Below are 17274 nucleotides of genomic sequence, written 5' to 3' on the forward strand. Positions count from 1 at the left end.
GCTGTGAAGCTTCACCATTGCTGTTTTGCTGTGCTGAGCAGATACTAAGAGTTTTTAGTAGTTGGAAAAATGTTCTTCCTTAGATTAAAGATCCTTTGACTAACACAAGCAGAAGAAAAATCCTTCAGTCGGTACAAAAAATTTATTGTAAAGCATTCAGCTCAAATACATGCAATCAAATCACTTTGACCACAGAAAGTAAGAATGCTGCAAGACATACTTAAAGCCAAGTTGTAGCCAACATAGGATTTTCATAATTAAATTTGAACTTCCTAGTAAACATTTTAAGTAGTGACACCACTAGCAAGTGGTATATACAGTGCCCTAAAAAAGATTAAAAGAAAGCATAATGTTCCCTAGAAATTGTACCCTTAACTTTTACATTATGAGAAGTTTAAGTAAATTTAACGATGAAACAGTCAATCACAAGTTTAAATACATTACGAAATTACTTACTGTAAGAGCACTGTTAACAGTCTTGTTTCTATGTCTGTGTTCATTACTAGCCAAGATTTTGCAAATCTTAGGTAGAACAGTTTGAAGTGGTTCTCCCGTTGAGTTCCCTAAATGCTTTCCCATGCCCTTGATTCCTGTCCCCAAATTACTGAAAAGGAGAGGGAAACTCAGCCAGCTACCAGCATTAGCTCACCAGCAGTGTAACAATGTCCTGGCCCTACTGTGGAGCCCAAGCTACTGTAAGCATCAGTAGTATTTTCTAAGACTAGTCTGAAGCTGAACCTGGTTTAGTAGGTACAGAGCAGTCATCTTAGGTCTGATCAAGGGTGGAGCAAGGCTATCCAATTACCCTGTTGGAGCCAAAATTCAGCAGGTGATATTTCCAGAAACACTGACACCCTCATCCTTCCAGTTCCAGCAGCCAGGACTTTTTCCCCTACTCTAACAGAATCTCTTGTATAGGATTTTTCCCCTGATGAACCCTCAAAACACCAATGTCCTGCAATCTAAGAGGAAGTATGTCAGAATTAGTAAGATAAAATACACAGATACCACCTCATCCTCAGATGAATTTAGCCAACTCTGAGGAAAGTTAATACAAATGCTAATGCTTAAAAAGGCCAAGTGTGTCTCCACCTATATTGGAATTCTCAAATTACTTAAATCTTCTTGAGAACTGAATTAAGAATGCACCTAGTTACAATTATTGCATTTTTCTCTTTGGTTTTCAAATCTAAATCTTGCTTATCCTCAGGAACAGACTTGCTATTTTGGGGAAATTAGTGCTTCCTTTTCAGCAGGTAAGATGCTAGATCTAGGCTTCTAAACCTGCAAGTCAGTTAAGAACTTCTGACCTTGAGGGCTACTGTGGTTCTGACTACAACCCTATTGACTTGAAATTCAAAATCCATTGCACCCTGAAAAAATATGGCTGCAATTTAATTAGTTTTTAAAATTAATTCAAAGTTGCATACTCAGGTTGGCCAAGACACTAATCAGTCCATTGACAAAGGTCTTCGTGCCATTTTTTTTACCAGCCAGAATGATGAAGGAAACTATCCCACAGTACCAGTGGCAGTTCCTCCTCATTCCTGGGCAAGGGTACTGTGTTAAGCATGCATACTGAGAGCAGTATCAAGGAAGTACATGTCAATGTGTAGTCTTCAGCTTTTATCCTTTATTACGTACACAGCAAAGAAGGCAGCATTAGACACACGCACAGTGTGTTACACTCATTCCATCCACAGCACACGCACACACGCACACACACGGCCTTAAAAAGTGTCGGTGATAAGGAACATAATATAAAGGTTGTGATCTTTATCTCTAAGCCCCTGAGCTTCTTATGGTTAGGTGAAAAGGCAACAAACAAGTCTTTTCTTGCTCTGTAAGTGCTTTGTGCAACGATGTCCATAGAGGTCCTAAGTTTTTTTGGGAGGAGTGAATGTCTTACTCCTGTATTCACAGTCTCCTATCGCTGTTTTTGCACCAAATGGTTTCCAGTTATGTTTAGTTGTCATAGGCGGCTAATATAGCTCTTGCTCCTGTGATTCAAGTTAGGAAAGGTTCTGCAGATCAGAAATGAAATGCAAGCCCCTCTTTCTCTGAAGAGATGTCATCTCGGTGATACTGCAGGACTAGAGAAGTTACCGGAATTTCGTGGGGACTGAAGAGGCACAGATGAAGAACTGGGAGACAGTTTTCTTGGGCTGCATAGGTCACCATTGTGCAACTTCCACAAAAGTTCTTCGTTTTCCATTGACAGGCGCTTATTTACTTTTGATTCTTTCTCTAATGACTCCTGTAAAACAGCTTGCTCTGTAGAAAGTTGCCTGCAAATGGAAGATTTACATCAGAACTCATAACCAAACTGGGAGGCTGCAGCATTGAAACTTAAAGAAAGGTTTGGAAGTGCATAAACCTTTTCTTGGCTCACAACTGAATTCCAGCTTTAATAGGAGGACCTAGCTATATTTAAACTGGTAGCTTGCAGAAAGCAGGAGAAAGTCCCAGTGAGGAGCATCCCTAAGGGCCAGAAAAAGCATCTGAAAAGTGAGGCTTGTTCTGCTTAAAATGACACATGCTTTTAAATGGCTATGCTGGAGCCTTTGGGTCTTGTTGCAGGCTGATCTCAACATAGAAGCTAGATTCCTTCACACTGGAAGAGTCTGGCCATCCATTTAAGCAACCATTAGGAGCACCTCAGACCTGTTTTATTCATGTTAAATATTACTGCTATTGCTAAATAAACCACACTGATCTAACTGAGGACAAATCACTCACTGAAGTGGTTCTAAGTATGATCCAGGTCTAGCTTCCAAGCCAGTAGTACTTAAAAAGAGACAATCTTTGTATGATGGTATTTCTGAGTTGCTTTTTCTTCCCTAAAATATTGGAGTACTAAAGAACATAAACCTTTACCCCCTTTCAAAATGTTCCTGCTTTTTACTCTACAAAGGAATGCACATTTGTAGACAAACAAGTGGGGAAGAAATGGATGTGTTCTTTCACAGAGTAATACAAATTGCATTCACCAACACTTCAGCAGAATTTTCTTTCTTGTCACAGGAACCCCTTCCCCTGGATTAAGGGCATCTAAATGTCCACAGAAATTTTTCACCTTGAAAGCTCCATGTGTTTGTCCATCCGAGCTTTTAATTCTTCATTTTCTTGCTGAACCTTCTTTAATTTATCCATTAAGATTGTGTTGTTCTCCACCTTGGAAAAAAGGTCACAATTTGAAATAAAACCCATAGGTGCACTCATCAAGATTCTGACTGAGCTATCACAGACCTTGGCAATCTGGAGTTTGCAGAGCTTGTTACAATACATACAAAAACAGTCTACGTACCTTAACCTTGCATAACACTGGCACTTGGCCACTTGTGCTGATTAGATGCCAACGAGAGTGGATAAGGGATCTACTGTTAACCTGCACATTCCAGTAACTTCTGCCAGTGATGGGCAGCAGTTTTAGACACTGTAGTGCCTTTCTAGACAGAAGACTTTCTGGAAATAACACAGCAAATTCTAGAGTTCCCCTGAGTAAACGGCTTTCCCTATTTCTCCTCTGATTCCACGTCGTTGTTGGAGAACGTTATCAAAAATAAAAGAAAAAACTGATTTAGTGGTTGGCTAGTCCAAGGCCTTCTACATTGTGGTCAATGTCTGTTGGAAAAGATGAAGGTTTGCTAGTAATTTGCTAGTAATTGTAGACTAGGGTAACACACACTGCTGCACAATACTGAACAACTGACATGAATGTGTTCCTTTGTATCCAAACCTTTCTGTACTTCCTCATTAAATTCTTGCTTAAGTAAGTATTACAACGTGTTTAAAGGCCCCACCCGGGAGAAGGACCCGGTCCTGTCACAAACAAGAGCATGCTAAGTGATTACAAGTCCTGCCTCCAAAACTGACTTTTCATGTGGAATTACACACAGGTCAGGAAGACAGCCACACAGATGAACAAGCAGCTTAACAGCTAAAATGATTGGCCTAAGCTAATCAAGACTTACACCATTTCATATTTGATCCTTTCTTGTTAAATTAGGATAATTTCCTTGTTAATGTTTTCCTGACACTGCAATCTATCTTCCATACCACTTGAGCAATGGAACAGGTAAGGATTTTGTTCTTTGGGGGAAGAGACTCCCAGATAATCTGTACTAACATAGCAATAGTTTATGCAAATCAGGAGTTGTCTTAGGATGTAAAAAGGTCATTTAGAGCATTGGGTCATTCTTTTTCCCTCTTGACATATATCCCGAAGCTGTACCTGCAATGTGAGCACGTCCTACCGTGAATTCCTGCTTCCTTTTAAACAAAAAAAGATTAATTCTTACATGTAAGTCTGTCTGGCTGAAGTTCATTGTAGGACGACAAGTCAGAGAGACAGCCCCAGCCTGCCAGACCCCAAGGAACACTCACCAGCTTTTCCATCTTCATTAGCTTTATATCCTGCTGATGGAGTTTCTCATTCTTGATCTCCAGCACTGCTTTCAAACTTTCCAGCTCCTGCTCCAGGTACATAATCTGTGGGTTTTTCTGAAAGATTGCCAGAGTTTGCTTAGTACCCTGAATTTCAGGAATAATCTAGAAGTTTCTCTGCTATTTAGAAAAAAACAAGAAAATGATTATGATAACAAGTTACTTGTTCTAAGTGAAATCAAGTCAAACGCTGGAATAAGTAAGATCTGATACCACTTTCTCCTCAGTTTTTGTTTGTCCTTCAGGGTAGGTGGACAGTTGCAGTTGCTTCATTAGAAGATGTTCAGAAAACTCTTAATGCACAGACATGAAAAACCCTTGTGAATCAAAGGAAGGCATGAATGCTGTCACAGCAAAACTTGTTTCGCAGGAGTGCCCAAAGGCCTTAAGGCTAGGAGTTCCAAAATTTATTTCATATTACTCATAACCCATCCCAAGAGTTAATTAGAGTAAACATTTGAAGAGTTTTCAGGCACTGGAATAGTTCAAAAAAGCATCAGAAGTTTACGTTCTCTACTTGACTATAGCTTATCTTTCCTAGTTTGAGTCTTAAGGTAGCTGGCGCATAAAAGTTTACATTCTTCTAAAGCCTGAAAATGCAATTATACATACAGTTCTTGCACTGGTGCACATCCATGACTTATCTACAATATATCAAGTTAGGACTTTTTTATTTTTCCTTTTTCTGTTGTTTTCTGGGAAGTGGAAGGGAGAGCAGGAGGAGGCCAGAGAAGGGTAAGATGTGGTTTCCTCAAAGACCTGTTTTCCAGAGAAAGAAACCATTTAAACACTGCAGAGTAAAACACATTCTCTGCATTTTGAGGCAGTCACAGCCAAAAAAAAAGGAAAAATAAAGCAAGTCTTAGTCCATTTCCAGGTAGTGAAAATGAAACATGAGCTGAAATCAATCAATGATTAAGCATGTTGTGTAACTAAGTTTATCTTCAAAATCAAACAAAACTTGTTTTAGTGCATTTGGGTAAGAACACAGGTGCACCGCACTGAGTAACAGCTTCACTGCCACACCAGAAACCTCGGACAGGAGGGCAGTGCCTGCAGTTTTGTGGGGTGTGGCCCCAGAAGGACAGGGCCAGGACATGTCACCGGTAATAGGAACTCCATCACCTGCTCAGTTCATTCTGCTGCTTGTTTTTAAGGCCTGTTGCATTAGTGGTTCTTGTTTAACTTCTTTTGAGAAGTCTGTGTGAGGGTGAAGTATGCTGTGCTGCTTCAGTGAAGGCAGCAGACAATTTGGTCCTGTTTTGTGACTTTAACATGGAATCTAGGAGCTAACAAGAAAACAAATCCTGAAAAGTTTAAATGTAGCTTACAGTATGTTCAATATTCAACTTATTTTCTTTCCCTCTTCAAGTCCCATGTTCTTAAAATAATGTTTTTAAAGTTAACGCTGAGCCCCCACATTAGCTACTCAGAGGAGAACCCACGGCCAAATAAAAGACTGAAAGGCCTACATAAATTTTTAGCAAAAAACCTGGGACTATCAAGTGACACTATCTAAATGGTACCAGAGAGGTGGAAATACATCTCTGTCTTCAAAGGGCTATTGAGAATTCCAATACTGCAGGAAATTGTGTTTAGTACAGAAGAGTATGCTGAGTCAAACTGGTGCTTTTCCAAAGAGAAGCCTCAAGCTTATCATGCATCTTATGCTGTCAGGAAAGCACAAAGCACATTTGCAGCTACGTAAAGGGACTTGACTGTTACTCCTTTAATTTAAGCAACATCTGCGCGTGCCTGTGGAATTACAGTTCAAACTCCCACTGCCACAGCAAAATATTGTGGTTGCAGATTCTTCCTGTGACAGCACTGTCCTGCCACTATAATAAGCAATAAGAGAAAACAAATTCCAGTGAAGACTAGGACAACTTCCACTAGAGGCATCCTAAGTGAGTGTTTAAGCGTGGAATTTCTCTTTGTGGAATAAGCAATACTACTGGTACTCTGCTTAGTTCTGGGTTACCAGAAATATAAGCATGTTTGTGTCTAACCCCGCCCCCCCCGTGCATAAAAAGCCCTCTCATAAACACATTTCTATCCCTGGAGCATCAGAGGCAACAACAGCCTTAGGAGGAAAGGCAGGACAATATAAAAGTTTATTTGAAGGATAAATCAGCAAAAAGACTCAACGTTTGAATAAAAGCAATAGAAATGAGCTTTGCAGTAGTGATGCAAGCCCACACTGATCACAGTACCTGTACAACAGTTACCAGCTGTCCAGAAAAATGCTATGGTACAACTCCTGTACACACATGGGTCTTCAATTCAGCTTAGGCTATTATTTACACCCCTGACTTAGATACTCAACAGCTTTATAGAATTATAATGGTGAGGTTAATATACAGCATCACAGTGCTTGCTAGAAACTTCTGGCAGGTGAGCCATTTACAAAAAATATTACTAAGTATGGGAGCCCTGTCAGGCTTCATTGCAAATTTTTTGCATTATGCAGTAAAATAAACCCAGGCAGGATCTGTTCATCCACATTACTTTGGAAGATCAAGACTTACAAGGTTGGCTTTTTCTTTGGCGATTTGTTTTTGTTCTTCTAATTTCAGCTTCTCACTCAGAGAGTTGTTTTCACTTTTTAGTTCATCAATTTTTTTCTGAAATGCAAATATATTGTATCATTAGGCCAAGAATTCAGTGCACATCTCTGAAGTGCTTTTCAAGTTTTAAACTGTTGCAATGAACCCAGCCCTTAACAAACCTCCAGCAAGTCCTGCTTCTCTTTAAAGGAATCTTCAAGCAACTTCCTTTCAGATTCATGGGTACTCTTGAGCTCTAAAACAAATTATTTTTGCATATTTTTAATACCACATAAGATATGAAAATTCTTTTTGAAAAGAAACAGCCCCAAGAGCCAGCCTACATATATATGCACAGATACAGTTGATGGCAACACAGAAAGAACATTTATTATTAACTGATGTAAAGCATGTATGAAGTATCAGATTTATTCCCACTTCAGATTTGCTGATTGTCCCCTCGCATATCCATTTCTTTAGTGTACATGCTGTCAGGGTTGAGAGCATTCATCTGAGTGCAACAAATGGACTTACTAAGCACAGGCCACATCTGAAAAAAATGAGTTTATGGAACAAAACACAACAAAAATTGAAATTGTGTCTTCCACAAACTTCTAGAAAAAATTTCCTACTTCAGATGCCATGCAGAGCTGTTTGCTCTTTGAACGCAATGGAAGCATGACCAGTCTTCAAGACAAAGAAGTATCACTAGAAACTTAGCTATCAAGTGGAGTTGGAAGGAGGATGAAAATCATCACTTAAATCAATGAGATGCAATGGGCATGTCACCACCCCCTCCTTGAAAAACACCTCTGCCACAGTGTACTGTACAATTTCTTAACATTTCCATGTCATTGTGGAAAGCACACAACCATACTTATTGTCATTTTGAGGTGCTCCTTACAGAACTAGGGGGTGAGAGGAATTAATTCAGACACTTGAGATTTTGAGGGCAATTCAGGTATCTTTTACTGCAAGAAAAAGTCAGTTCCACTCCAACAGTTTTTAGTTTCATTCAGCTACAATGGGATCTTGGTTTTTCCTGTATGTAAAATAAGACTTGTCAGTTTCAAAGGAAGGAATTCAGCCAATGTTTTTAAAGATTGCTAGCCACAAAGAGCAGTGAAGTAGACATAATGATCAAAAAGCCTGATTATTTTTGTTTGTGACTAGCACTACTATAGCATATGTACTTAAATACAAAATACTTGCCTGAAAAAGAGGCATCGTACTCCTTTTTCAGCTCCTCTACTTTTTCTGAGTGTCTGTTTTCGAGTTCCAGCTTAAAGCTTTCATGTGTGGTATTTAAATTGTCCACCTGTAATATGACAACATCATTTTTCTCCCCTTGCATGTATCAACCTTTGCTTAAGCATTGTTTCAATCGCTTCATGCACTATGTCAAGTACATTTTCAATGGTCTAGCAGGATTCAAAAGTAGAAGCACAAGACTTAATAAATGAGAGTGATGCCTTACAGTTTACCACTACCAACAGGATAATGTGTGCATCTGTCACACGCATGGAGTTGCAAAGCAAAGTCAGAGGGCAGACGTGTTTCTATAAATCTTTAAACTCAAGGTGACTCAAATATCCAATGGAGCTCTAGAAATTACTTAAGTTGGCAACCAGTCTCCACCACATTTAAACATAAGCTTAAGATCTGTACAGCTTAGTGTGGTAGTATTTTTATTGCTGCAGTGAAGTGGAATTTCACATTAAATAAAGTAACTGTTACTAGCAAAACCCAGGATTCTCTGAAGGCTCATTTGTAGCAGAAAGCAGTTGTTAGAGAACTTTTCTACAAACCTGCTCTTGGAGTTGGGCTTTGTACTTTTCAGCTTCCTCAATGCAGATAGTTTGGAGTTTCTCACATTCTGCAGTGTAAAACTGTTTAAGCCTCTCCTCCAGCTCAGCTAAGTCATCATGATGTTGCTGGTTTAACTTCTGCAAAAACCCTTCATAAGCAACTTGCAGTTCATTCCTGTCTCTTTCCAATTTCTCACAAGCTGCAGAAGTGGTTACTGAAGATGTCAAAAGAAAAAAAAAAAAAAGGAAAAAAAGGAACTGGATCAAGTTCAATAATAAAGTCACATCTTCACTTACAGGTATTAAAAACAATGAACATGCTGCACAGCAACATTGTTATATACAAAGACAAGTATGATTTATCCATTAAGTGTATGCCTCCAAGTGCACATGAAAAGTTCTTCACAAAAATAGCAAATTCCATATCTCTTAGGCTGAGAATTAATTGAATCCAGTTAAGCCAGGAGCTCACATAAAAAGCACAAGTGTGACTGACATGACATGGAAGAAAGAATGTCTCATGAGAGACACTGAAGAGCTCCAAAAAAAAAAAATTAATTGCATTCGCTACTTTGCCTTATTTGATCCCATTTCAATAGGATATTTGTCAGAGTACCTGACTTTCTGACATATAAACCACTTAGCTAAATTTGAAAGTCTTAATATCCTTAAAACCTGTATGTTTAATGACACCCACACTCAGATATACAGCAAAGAAGCAATTTTAGCCTGACATGGAGATACAGATCTGCCAATCTGAAAGGTACTGCTCATGTGTTTATGCATTTATAAATATTTAAATATGCAAAACAGAGAATGGTTTTAGGGAAAAAAGTGTGGAGTATTAAGAAAAGAGAAATGCTGTGCAATTTTCTTTACATCTGCATTAACACAGGTCTGCTAAGAACGCTGCCTAGATTTGTCTCCCCATATTTGCAGCTGGTTGAAAGGCAAAACAGAAGTTAGCAACTTGCATTTTTGAGTTTGAAATTTAGCATTCCCAAGTTCAGCCAGCCAGGCCTGAATAGGAGTCACCCTCCTACTGTTAATATGACTGCAGCAAACACCTTACACAGTTCTAGCTGCACCCAAAGCCTGGAAGCAAGGTGAAACAGCGTCTCTAACACAAGTGTGTGGTCACTGACCTTGAGCAAAACTGGTTCTATACAGACTCTAGTACTATGGTTTAAAATAAATTAGTCAGATGAGTGGCTGCTTAAGAGGAAAATCAACTAAAATGTTAACTTGATCTTCAAAGGCAGGAGAAGTCATGCATGCATGCACTTCACAGCAGATTGGCACACTGCCCAAACAGTGTAAATACAAACTCTTATGTAAAAGCATGGGAAGAGACAAGGATTTTTATACAGGCAGTACAGGAAATTCTCATCACCACTGTGTTTGAGCCTTAAGATAAATCAATTACAGTATCTTCAAGGACTGATTCCCAAAGCAGTAATGGGTCAGGCTCAAGGGAAAGCAGCCTGTCCTGGCAGAGTGCCTCAAGTTACACGTGTCTTACTCTTCTTTGCTATAGCTCATTAAAAGCATGTGAGTAACTTGATGGATGATACTTGCACTCTCTTTAAGAGAACTGTAGAGTCTTAGCCCTGCTACCATCACTTGGAACCTGCAGTGGAACTAGGAAGTGTTAAAAGAGTGATCTGTACTGCATGGAGATCAATCTGGATGTGCGTCTACCTGAATTAGGCTTAGCAGCAAGCTTAGCTATGCTGGGTCTGTGTGAAAGATCTGCTGATCTGGACAGATTTAGGCCAAGATTTTCATTCTCTGACTGGCAGAAATGCAACAGAGGCTCAACTAAAACCCACCACAACATTCTCTACAACTCAAGCAGATTTCACAGTTTTTGCTACTTTCAGCACCAGCACCAAAACTACTCCCCTATCTTTATGCCTTCCACAAACTACTCTTACGACTGCTCCCTTAGGGGAAAAAAAAAAAACAAAAAAAAAAAAAAAAGAAAAAAAAAAATTTGCTTTCATACTTGTACCACATTGCAGTGGCATGAAGTTATTGAATATATATACTCTGCATTGCCACATTTTTTGAGAAGAGGTACCATCATTGTTAGGGGACATTATTTTACAATGCCAAGATCTAGGCAGCGAGCCAAATGGAGGTATTACACAGCCAACCACATGCAGATGGAGCTGACCTTCTATAGCGGAGTAAGGACAGGCGACTTGTATGGCTCAGTTGAGGCAACTGCAGCAAAATGCTTCAAATGATCCACTTCATTTAAAACCAACAGAGGAAGAAGCATCAAATTCCTTATTTGCAAGGCCAGAGCTATTCGTTTGCCTCCAGTTAGCCAGAAGAATGTTGCTGCCTATCATTGCCTTATCTTTAAATGTCAGCACGCAGAACTTTGGATGATGCAAAGCACTTCAGAAAAAAAGCAAATAGCAAACCACGCCTTTGTCAAAGAAAACAGACGCATCAGTTCCCCTTCAGGCAGTTTGCAATTCAGATTTATGAGAAGACTAATGTTACAAAGGCAAACAAAAAGCTTTTAAAACTTGCACTGGCTGCCGTAAAGGTAACTCTGGCCTCCACAGAGCTGGAGGCTGCAACGCTTCCTTGCAGATCACAAGCCTGACTTAAATCCCTGCCATCCACAAACAAGAAGCAGGACTACTACACAACCAGTGAGCTTCCAGTATCAGGGTGGTGCAAGAAACTGACCATGTAAGGCTTCAGGAAAACCACCAACTAAAGAATTGTTAATCTGAAATTATGGTATAAAATACATAAATCAAAACTTGTCTAAATACTTGAGATTGAAATATCTTCAGCAAGTGTTTTGCACAGCCCTATCCATCTGCAGACTGAATCATGTATTTTATGACTGCTCTGCTTTTTTAAGAAACGTGCCTTTTTCATTATTTGTCCCAAATTCCTTAATTTGGCCACTTAGTTACTGACTTAACCAAACTCGATTGCTACTCAACCGAAGAGTATTCTTACTGAACTCATCCTAAACTTTGAAGAAAAATTTGTAACTGAAACATGTGCTCTTCCAGTAGCGAACACAAATCTATTTCAACTTCTCATTCACTTCAGAGATACCTGAAGTGCATACTTCTGAGTTTTTGTCCACTACTACTGTGTTTCCTTTCCCTTCTTGAAGTGCTTTCCTCCAAAATTCTGCTTCTTCTTTAGACCACAAACCTTGAGTAAAAAAACCCAACCAACCAAACAAGAAACACCAAAAAACCCAACAGGAAACAAATGGTCCAACAGCATTTCAGGGAAAAATCAAGCTGTAGAAATGAAAAGACTCACTGTTCGTTTGTCTGTGAAGTTTGCTCAATTTTACCTGTAACACTGAACAGTTTTAAGGATAGCGTATAGAGAATGCTACACTTGGCAGCCAGAAGCAATTTTTAGTTCTTTATTCATATAGCAGAGCCATTAATATATTTTTCCTCCAAATATTAATGTTTTTCCTCCACTTTGTTGTCCCAGCTTTTCTTCCCAACCATACAACTGTCTCTCCCTGTATTAGGACAACACAGAGCAAGATTAATCTGTGGTTTTAGGCTTCTTAACACCTTTAATTTTAAATGTAGAGCCCAGCTCTTTTGGGCGTGATCATGACCTTTAGAAATCATGGAAAATTTCTGAGATTTAGTAACAGCAAATCTTCAGAGCACAAATGCTGGTTTTGACATGTAAAATTACCCTTTATTTGTAGTAGTTAATATCAACCACTTGAATCTTGGGTATTTCACTACAAAGGTTTTTAAGTGCCAAAATCATAAAACAAATGCAGCATGGAGGACCAGGGACATGGCAACTTCCTGCAATGGTGCAAACAGCAGCACATCCAAAACAGCAACAGTTTCTGCAGCTGAAGGAATGGACTACAAAAGTTGCCTTTATACCTCCAAGAAAGTTATTTTGTATTTTTACTAAAACTAGCCAAGAGATAAGACTCTGGGACTGTGCAGCATCTACTTTCATTTTTTTTTTTTTCTCTTGTTCTCATTATAAAACCATCATCCAATTCAGCCCTTATGGCTAAACTGCTTAGACAAAATATTTTTCAACTTACATTGCCCTAAAAGCTACCATAACCACAGCTCTAAGCTAAAATACAATGGATTTTTTTGAACCCTGAATTAAATTGTTTTCAAACAGTAGTTATCTTCATAAAATTGTCCAAATCACTCACTGGCCTGGTTATGATTTATGAAAAGTCATTAGACTGTCTGAAATTCTAAACCAGAGTTCACTAGGACAGTAAACTGGCGGCATTTTAATAGATGTGGGGGATGTGAAATGGTGATAATTACCACAAAAAAGCCTGAGTATTTAGTACTACGTGATATTACACTGCACTAATACTTAATTGCTCAAACATTGTATTTCACACTGCAAGCTGTATGTTCATTTGACCATTAAGTCTGCTACAGACAGGCTCATTTCCTTCTCTATACAATATATATTTTTATATGTATATAGTAATTAATTAATGGTATTTGGCAGATTGTCAATATTGAAAATTCTTCTACCCAAACATGCTTCTAAGTTTACGACCAGGTTTCTCTTGGTGTTACTTCCATAATGAGACTAATTATATGGGATATTAAACCACATTGCATATTTTTGTTCTTGGGCAAGTTAGACAAGGCAGGTAGCCAAAAAGCCTGCTTTAAGCAACATTTAAGCAGGTATGACTGAATAAATAACGTGAAGCACTCAATTCTCTGTCGGGAAGTAAATTCACATCTCCTGTGCTGCAAACACTACAAATAACAGTGTTCAAGCAGGCAAACAGGCAAGTCTATGAAGTGTGGCAAGTCAGGCCCTGTCTCAAATAAGTGAGAGAAACATCTCCCTATTATTAAGTATTTTTAAGGGTCACCTTAACCTGAAAACCAAACCACATTCACTGTAAAACACAACAGTGTCTTCTATCTGAACTTCCAAAGCATCTTGAAGATAATTTAGTGATAAAAAAACACATGAAGGTATTCTGGAAAAAAATACAATTTATCGATTGCCATGCAGGAACTGGAGGTAAGAGAGAGGGGTTTGCCATTTGGCTGCCTGTCCAGGGTACACACAGGGCTCTCCAGGACACAGAAAAAGGCTCATGAACAGCAACGTTCAAAGGGCCATGGTGGGCGCAGGCCGAGTCAACTTTGCACCTGCTGTTTTGTAGCAGGACTGAGCTGAATCACATCCAGCATAGTTGCGAGGAGGCTCTGAAACAACTTGGAGTGCATTAATTTGGAGAAATAGTTTCATACCTGTCAAGAAATATGCAGCCCTTGCAATTTCTACTTACATAATTAAACAAGTAACTAGAAGTTCACGCACTAGCTTGCATCTTAAGAAAAGAGTTGACAAGCAGGACATCCCTAATTGCTCCAGGCTCCTTCAAACCTGGAGATTTTAAGGAAGCCCAAGTTCAGAACACAACTGTTACTGAATTTGAACTCCCTTTGGAAAAGCCCATCCCCAAACAGCTATCACTGCTAATACCTGCACACGTTTCCAGCTACTGAGAGCAGAAAGCATTGTCTAATAACCATCAGCCCCAGTGGCTGCCAAAGACACATTCTGGGACAGGAACTCATATTTAAGCCATTCAACAAAAAAGGTATTTTGGTAGAAATGGTCATACACAATAATCCAGCAAAACAGACCATCTGACAGCAAGTCAATTTGGTCTTACAAGGTAAATCAAAGAGCTTGGGAATGTGCGCAGTTAAACTTCAAAGTAAGAAACTGAGAAGCTGCAGGAGACTCTCAAACTCAGCAGCGTGCAGGGAACAAGCTACACTGGGCTGGGCACACCCGGTTCCTCTTCTCAGACTGCCTGTCCCCAAACTGCAAACCAACAGTCATTAAAAAGATGGCAATTGGGACTCCACAAAATGTCTACGTGGCCAAAGTAAGACTGAAACTGCATTTAACTTTCCCAGCAAACGTATGCTTAGATCATACTGTGAATGACAATCTACTGTATTTACATCAAAAGTCAATGGAAATCTTACATGCAGCTGTATCCATTTAACAGTGTCAATAGAAAGCTGATTAGCAGGTATGTATTTAAGCAGATTATTTTCAGCTAAAGCTACTGTTATAAAGAATGCCTTTCTCAAGCCTTGTCAACAAATTATTAATTTAACTTCAAACAAAAACCGAACTAAACCAGTTCTTTTTAAAGCTAGATAGAATTGTTAGATCTGGATTGGTTTTCATTTCTGTAATTAAATCCACTCCCTTTACATGCTGAAGACAGCAGTACAGGCAGCCTAGACATGTGACGTGGTTAAGACAAAGGAGCTGCATGAATATAGATAAATGCTTCATGAAACCATGGTCTGGAAGCCTACAAAGGAGGTGAGCCCCAGGCTGCCATTCAGATGCTTCTGCAGAACTGACCATGAAGGTCAGCTCTGTGAGGGCAATAGCTGATGATGTCATCCAGCAGCACACCAGCCAGCATCTGTGCGCTCAGGTGTCACAGATCCATCAGGCACAGTTGCATTTAAAGTTTTTTCTAGTTATCAACTACTGAATGGCATAAGCTTGCAATGGGAGTCTCATTTATGAGCTCAGCAGGCTGCTAATCAAAGCAGGAAGATAACAAGTTTATGGAAAGCTCATTTAAGCATGAGGCATCCTTACATAGAACTAAGCTTTCAAAAAAACCCCAAACTTCACCAAACCCCTCCAATTTGGTAATGGGCAAAAGTGTTGGCTAGCTTTTGGTCTACCCATCTAAGCATAATTTTCCCTTTCTAGGTAAGTGATAAACATAGTACTTAGGTTGATAAAGGAAAAAGAATATTGAAGATGCAAGCTTAGAGAAGGAAAGAGACATGCTCAGACAGCAATCCTTCTGAAATAATTTTCTTGAGGTAAATGAATGGAATTGCTCAGAGAATCACATCAAATACATAAATAAAAAGAAATCTGATTTATAAAGTTTATAACACAAGTTTTTAGTGATGCAAGAAGGCCATATCCACATTAAAACTCTAGTCCTGTTGTCACTTCAGGGTAATAGAAACATAAGCTGCAGCTGATGGGGGACACGACCCTGCACCCTGCTACTCCTTCCCCTTTCTCTGCTCCGGTCCCAGTGCTCCTTCAGTCACATACTGAAGTCAGGCCAGGCAGCTTTGGCAAAACAGCACTACCAGTCAATAGTTTCAGCTGGCTTAGGTTCCCAGGCAGCTCACTGCATCCATGGGGGCATGGCTGCCTCAGCAGCAATGCTGGCACAAGGAGAACAGAGGGATGCAAAGGCAGGGGAAGGCCAGGCTCTTTCAAGGCCAGCCCTTACTGAGACCTGCCTGGAAAAACTGCTAAGTTCAAACACGTTACATGAAGTTACCACTAAATGCAGTTGAATCAGGCTTTGAAGTTGGCAAAACCAGCCCCTGCACATTGTAGCTCAATTTCATGTTATAGCTGTCCACCAGGATGAGTTGAAAGGTTTAATCTCACCAGCCTGAAAGCATTTCCTTCTGTTAATTTTACACTCATTCATCTACAGGTCACTAAGGCAAAAATGCTGATTGTGCACAGTATGTTTTACAGATTTATGATTTTTTTGCCAGCAAACCTCTAGAAGACAGCATACAAGTAAGTTAAGGATCAAACAAAAGCATATATGCTGTCAGCCATCCTCCCGTTTTTCAGAAGTGTGTGCTTTGGTCATCAGACATGTTTTGAAAGGAGGCCCCACAAGGTGCAGTCAGATCAGTTCCAGGAATTTGGTGAACCTGGGGTCGTGTTGTCAGGGCTCCTCAGCACTTAAAGCATCTGAGCGGAATTCAGTCAGGGAATTAAGTGACTGCCATTACAATACCAGGGCATCTGTCTTCTGCAGATCTGTTTTGCTGCATTTCTGTTCTCATGATGAATACAAAAATAAATTCTTACCTAGTTCTCCCCGAAGGTTAACTAGTTCTTGAGATAACTCTTTCCGCTGCTTCAGTGCTTCCTCCCTCTGCAGAGAAAAGAACAAAAAACCCCAAACATTTGGTTACTAGCGGTCTGAGCAGGGCACCTTCCAATAATTAACTTACATGTGTTCTGTAGGAAAAACAAGAGGCAGGAGCAAGAAGCCAAGATATGACTCATTTAGGATAACAGTTCAGCTGTTATAATATACACAGATGTTCCTCTGTTGTTAAGGAAGTTATACTTTTAAAACAAAGAGCAGCTTTTTGCAGACAGCTCTGCAATTAAAATCCTACTTTGCAGCAATTAATTATATATTTTATGGTGGGTGTAGCACCGTAAGCCTCCAGAACAAATCAAGTGGTAGCTGTCAAGGGCACAGAAGTATAGCGCATATGTGAAAGAGGCATGCATTAAATATTTATTTTAAGCTTACTCAAACACAAAACCAAGAACTTCGCTAAATGCTCGGTCTTCCATGAAGAAAAGGCACAGCCCTGTTCAAAGTTGAATACAACCCA

At 39.5% G+C, this 17274-nt stretch overlaps 1 protein-coding gene across 11 annotated transcripts in view; it reads right to left on the reverse strand.

Annotated features, from left to right (window-relative positions):
* Positions 1-1344: 1344 nt before the first annotated feature.
* MTUS1 (microtubule associated scaffold protein 1) overlaps positions 1345-17274 on the reverse strand; it is a 115534-nt gene continuing 99604 nt past the window's right edge. For all 11 annotated transcript variants that reach the window (XM_040065769.2, XM_040065772.2, XM_040065770.1 and 8 more), the window contains 8 exons: positions 16733-16799; positions 8801-9015; positions 8205-8310; positions 7175-7248; positions 6975-7070; positions 4387-4503; positions 3077-3174; positions 1345-2288 (listed from right to left, as the gene is read on the reverse strand). In XM_040065769.2, the coding sequence (XP_039921703.1) occupies positions 2072-2288; positions 3077-3174; positions 4387-4503; positions 6975-7070; positions 7175-7248; positions 8205-8310; positions 8801-9015; positions 16733-16799 (990 nt within the window). In that variant the 3' untranslated portion in view covers positions 1345-2071. The remainder of the gene's footprint in view (positions 2289-3076; positions 3175-4386; positions 4504-6974; positions 7071-7174; positions 7249-8204; positions 8311-8800; positions 9016-16732; positions 16800-17274) is intronic.

Source organism: Hirundo rustica, chromosome 5, assembly GCF_015227805.2.
Source record: "Hirundo rustica isolate bHirRus1 chromosome 5, bHirRus1.pri.v3, whole genome shotgun sequence".
Lineage (NCBI taxonomy): Eukaryota > Metazoa > Chordata > Aves > Passeriformes > Hirundinidae > Hirundo > Hirundo rustica.